General features: G+C 58.8%; 1 protein-coding gene across 1 annotated transcript in view; it reads right to left on the reverse strand.

The window, feature by feature from the left end:
* Window positions 1-5,548, reverse strand: part of CTSZ (cathepsin Z) — a 10,076-nt gene that overhangs the window by 1,477 nt on the left and 3,051 nt on the right. The window contains exons 2-5 of the mRNA XM_015566210.1: window positions 5,401-5,545; window positions 2,430-2,609; window positions 437-587; window positions 11-168 (exon numbers count right to left, since the gene is read on the reverse strand). Of these exons, the coding sequence (XP_015421696.1) occupies window positions 11-168; window positions 437-587; window positions 2,430-2,609; window positions 5,401-5,545 (634 nt within the window). The remainder of the gene's footprint in view (window positions 1-10; window positions 169-436; window positions 588-2,429; window positions 2,610-5,400; window positions 5,546-5,548) is intronic.

A 5,548-nucleotide genomic window follows, 5' to 3' on the forward strand; every position in this document is an offset into this window, starting at 1 on the left:
TCCTTCCCATGTTCACCCCACGAATTCCGGACAATCCAGTACTCGGTCCCATCGCTGATGCCCCAGCCTGCCACGGAAATGACGTGGTTAATGTAGCTCTGCTCCTGGTACTCCTCGTAGATGCCTCCGCTGTAATTCACCATCTTTTCTGTTGCCATTATCCCGCAGCTGGGAACAAGCAGGGAGGGAGTTAGCACTTTGTGAATCAGAGTAAATCTGACTGAGATAGTGCGGCAAGTGAGTCTGCCTGCTGTCAGCCCGGCCCACAGCACTCGCTGCCCTTCACTCGCAACCACACGAGGGGCCCACGGCCGGCTTGGCTCCACTCCTGAGAAAACTCCCTTGGCGGCCAGCCGTCTCGAGCCTTGCGCGTAAAGCCCGCGGAAGGAACGGGGTGACATGCCAGCAGCAGCACCTCCCAGCCAGGGCCGCTCACCTGATGGGACCGTTGGCGTAGATCTCTGCCATCATCTTCTCCCTGCCGGCCACGGAGCCGTAGTCACCCACTTTCCAGAGCGTGTAGTTCTGGATGGGCTGACACACCTTGAACTCCGTGCATGTGCCACACTGGTTGAACTTGTCACACTCTGGGGGCACACACAGTCAGTGAGGGACCGCCCTCAGTCACCCGCCCGTGAGCACCCCAGGCCCACCCTGCACGCGGCTCCCTGGCTGACACTGGCAGTCATCACCACTGGCTGCAAGGGAGTCCTGAAAAGCCCAGCCCCAGGCCTTGGTGGGAAGCACAGGACATAATTAGCGCGTAGTAGGCACTCAAGAGACAGACTTTTTCCTTTTCTTTTAATGGCCTGGAGTAGGGCCCTTCCACAAACTCCATAGCTGAAAATAGAGTGTGGCTGGATGGTTAGCTCGGAAGATGAGTTAGCTCTTAAGATGTGACTAATGACTAATAGGCTGATTGTTTGGCAAAAAGAGCATTTTTGATGATTTTGGTTTGAGGTGGTATCAAGAATTAGGCTTTAACCCCACCAGACCGATTTTCGGTAATTTCCACACAGAGGTGGAATATTGGTGCCAGATGAAAGGTAGACCTATTTTCTACAATGTCTCCAAGTTCCATCTTATTCTAACCACGTGTTTGCATGTAACTAACATTTTTCTATATCATGTTGGTTTTTTCTCTTTAATGCTCAGGAGCCCAGGTATAGGGGACAGTTAGGTCAGGGCCTCAGGTCTGGTAGGATTAAAAACTGCAGCCTTTAGTTCTCCACACCACCCACTGCCTCTGTTCCTCAGACCCGACCTGCCTTTCCTGCCTTTTCACAGCTTTCCTGTTACCTATGTTGCTGTTCTAGTTTCTTATCAGCCCAGGTTCCTCCCCTACGACATTCGACTCCTTGAGGTTAAAATGGCTTGATGTGTCCTTTGGTCACCAAATGCCCAGCACAACCAGCAAGTGGCCACCATTCGATAAATACAAAGACCAGGCTATTTATTGCAAACAGCCAGGCTCCAGATGAGCTGCATCTGCCCTTCATCCAGGGTTACAAAGGCCAGCCCTGACGAGACCAGTTCAGGGCTGAGCAGGGCAGGGTCAGAGGCCCAGGGCCCACCTGATTTCCTGGTTCCCAGCTGTCATTCTCCTCCCTTCATCTGTCCCTCTCGGTTCTCAGATCCCTGCAGGGTTTACCACTTCAAGACTTGCCCAACCAGTCTGGGGGAATTCCTTGTGGCTGGGCAACATGGCCCTGGAGGCAAGCCGAGGGTCGTGGGGTGGGAGGGGGCCGGAATCTGCTGTGTGCCTCACAGGCACAGGGGCGAGGCAATCCCTTTTGTAGGAGAGGGTGGGGTGGGAAAACACCTGGCCTCTCCCTAACCCCCTCCTGTCTGAAACAGCCCTTGAATTGGTCCCAGCTCTCTGCTCCAGCTGACAAAGGTAGGTGACTTAAAACTGCCAATTAGGGACTTTTTCTTTTCATTTCAAAGGGGAGCAGCCTCAAAGGAATGTGCCAACTCCAGGGTTTCCAGGCCCGCCTTCGGTCAGCTGGTCCATGCAGGGCCTCGGGACTCCAGGTCCACCTGAATGCACACGGCCCAGGGTCGTGCGGTGGGAACCAGGCCAGAGCCACGTTCCTCCAGCCGGGCCGCCTGCTTCCTCGGCAGCAGCCTGCCTGCGCTCGGCACGCTCCCGGGAAACACTCCTCCCGGGATAATGGCCACCTGTGCTTCTCTTACAAAGGCCCACGCAGCCACCACGTCAGAACCACAACCACGGCCAGCCCGCCACAGGGACAACGGCTGGAGAGATCCCTGCCCAGGGCTTTTCTGGGGCCCTTAGCAAGGACTCTGGGCTCCAGCTCCCTGCTCCCCCAAACCCACAGGTTTGAGCCTCCCCTAGTGCCCCCACCAGGGAGAGAAGCCTGGACTGTCCTGGGAAGAAGACGGCAGGGTGGGTGGGTGAGCCCTACTCTGGTCCTTGGCCTGGTAGTTGTTGCAGGTCTCATCCGGAATGCCGTGCCTCTGGGCGTAGGACCACACCTCCAGGTCATTGCCCCCCTCGCAGGAGCCAGCCATCCCGCAGTCGATGACGTGCTGCACAGACAGGAGGGTGGAGGGCCATGCCCCCTTCCTCTTGATGTTGATCCGATCTGCAAGCACACCCATGGGATTCAGCACCCAGCTGCCCAGCCTGTCCATGGCTCCCCTGTCCCTCTCTGGGGGCCCTCTCCGACTGCCTTGAGGAAGCCGAGGCTCTCCAGAGCCGTCCCCCGGCCCTTCACTGCACTGATGTTTCTGGCCACACTACTCGACTGGAAGGGCATGTGGGCAGGGCCGAGCTGTAGGTACCCCGTCAGTGCCCGCTGGGGAACTGAAAGGGCCAGGAGCAAGGACTGGGACACTTGGTGAGCAAGGGCAGCCAGGACCACAGGCAGTGAGCCCAAGGCCCACAGTCCCTGGGAGGCTGGGTGGGACCAGTCCTGGGGGCACTGCGCCCACTGCTGGGTGGCATCTGCACCACGAGACTGGGGGGGGGCGGGGCAGAGGCAGGGCTCTGAGCAGCCAGCCAGGATCTGGTCAGTGTTGACTCTGCCTGTGGGCAGGGCCCATATCCCACTGTGGGCAGCCAGGGACACTACAGGTGGTCCCTGCACCTACCTGGGGCCCCTGGACCTGCAGCCAATTCCACCTCAGTCCCCTCTGCTCATGTTCCACCGATTTCACAGCCACACACCGCCAGGTGCTACCTCAGGGCTTCCTGTCGCTTTCCATCCCCAAGTCAGAGCTCGTTACAAGGAGCAGAGAGCCCTCCACAGCCCCCCAAGTGCAGGCTCCAGCTCGGGGCAACCACGCTGGGCCCACGAGAAGGGCGCTCTGGCAGACCAAGGAAGGCTTTTGTGTTTTATCTGCAGGAAATCTTAAAGGGGTGTAAGACCAGGGTTTGAACAGGCTCGGGCTAGCTTTTGTGATTGGACAGCAGGGAGACCAGTCCAGCTCCAGAACGAAGCCAGGGGTCGGGTGTGGGGGTTCAGGCTGGGTGTGGAGGTGGAGGTGGCAAGATGCAGAGGAGTTCGAAAAATATTTTGAATCGACATTTGTTGCAGGATTGTATGAGGGTATGAAACAGGAATCGGGTATGGCAACGCGGCAGGGGATGGTGGGCTGCCAAGCCCCAGGCATGTAACTTTTTAGTAAGGATTTCTCTTTGCCTTAAGCCAGCCCTGCCCATTGTTCCTATACATTTAGGTGAACACACCTTGGAAACACCTCTTTTCAGACCCCTCAATGGCAACCACCCAGGAGGGCACTGGATCTGGTTAACAATCCTGCAACCATGCCGCCTGCTTCCTCACCTCCTGTAATTCTGCTCATGTACTCCCCTTAATTCCAAATGCCACTACCTGGGGCATTTGAGATATCGCTTCCCGGTAACTGTCTTCAGTTTGGGCTCAAATAAAGTCTTACATGCTTCTCTAGAGGTTTGCATATTCCTTGGTCCACAGGGGTGAGGGCAGTAGTGGGAAGGACGGGCTGTTCAGTCTGAACATATGAGGTTTGAGGGGCCAGATGTCCAAGCAAGAGGGAGTGTGGGTGCTGGGTGTAAAGCTGAGGGGAGCCTTCAGGTTGGGTGGAGCCAGGGACCTGGTCCTGGGGAAGCCGAAGTTCATTAGTGAAGCTGGGAGGACAAGGAGCCTGGAAGAGCGAGGAAGGAGGAGGGTGAGTGCTAGAAGCATTCGCTGCAAGGGTAGCCCAGGAGGTGGAGGCCCGGGCTGACCACTGGACCTGCCTGCATGGCTCCCTCTTGCCGGTGACCTTGCAACGAAGGGGAGTGAGGCTGCAGTGGGCTCAAGGATGGGGAAGAGGAAGCAGGGAGGCAGCAGAGAGTGGTGGCTGGAGGCGGGTTGGGGCTCATAGGTTCAGTGACGGCCAAATCTGAGCACAGGGAGGCGTGGCCTGGGCAAAGGACTCGCACACGTGACGCCCAGAGACCAGAGGGAAGGCATAAACTATGGCCAGCTGTGTTGGGTAGCGGTGGGCGGGCCCCTGTGGAAGTCCCCTTCTGGAGACTTCTGTTTCCTCAATGAAAGTGGAAGGAGAACCCTGCTGCTGGGGAAAACGATGGAGGTTTGAGGAGAAAGTGGGAGAAGCAGTCCTCTGTCTAGGAAATTCCCCAGAACTGTGGCAGGTTCACCATCCTGAAGAGAGTCAAAGGCAGGCCCCACACCCTCCACCCCCAGCTTCTTCAAGGCTCCCCTAGTGCCCTCCCCGGGGACAGGGCCCAGGGGACTTCTGCCGTCCTCCTCCCCCTCCCCCACTGGGGCCCTTTCACTTCCTCAACCAAGGGCGCCATCCCTGCCCACCTGTCTGCCCTTTGCCCTCGCTCTCCGCCTTAAGTCTGCCCACGCCTCTCAGTGGCTCGCGCTCTGGCCCTGTCTAGCTCCTGGCTGCCCCAGCTCCCCCGAGGGTTCCTATACCTCCCAACTGAGCCTCAGCCTACCTGCCCCCTTCCTCCTGCTTCCTGTCCCCCAAAAGAGATGGGGCAAGGCTACCAGCGAGACCCCAGCAGAGGCCACTCCTTCAGCCGGCAGCTCCTCTGTCGGGAGGAGACCCCTCCTCCAGGGGTGAGGTGGCTCCCCCTCCTCCCTGGCCAGGCCCAGCAGCCTTCTCAGGTGCTCTGACCTCCGCCGCCTTCCTCACAGGCCAACCGGCCAAGGTCCCCGAGCAAAGGGCCAGCCTCAGTGAGGCTCCAGGCCCAGGCAGGCCGGCACCGCACTGCCAACTGCTGTCCAAAAGCAGCTCCATCTCCACCCGAGACACCTAGGGAGCCGCTGTGTTCCCACATCTGGATCCATCCCAGGGGCCACGTGTCACGGCTCCGGTCACGGCTCCGGGCCCGGCAAAGCAGGCCCACCTGCGTGGGGACCCGCCAGCCTGGGTCACCGGTCCCTGCGGAAAAAAAAATGCCGTGCGCCCAGCAGGAGCCGCAGTACTGGGGGATGTGCTGGTTGCGGGTGACGCTGGCGTAGTTGACCCCGTCCACGTTGCGCCAGTCCCAGCTCTTGGGCAGATCCGACGGGGACAGGTACTC

This window comes from Myotis davidii, unplaced genomic scaffold (assembly GCF_000327345.1).
Source record: "Myotis davidii unplaced genomic scaffold, ASM32734v1 scaffold262, whole genome shotgun sequence".
Classification (NCBI taxonomy): domain Eukaryota; kingdom Metazoa; phylum Chordata; class Mammalia; order Chiroptera; family Vespertilionidae; genus Myotis; species Myotis davidii.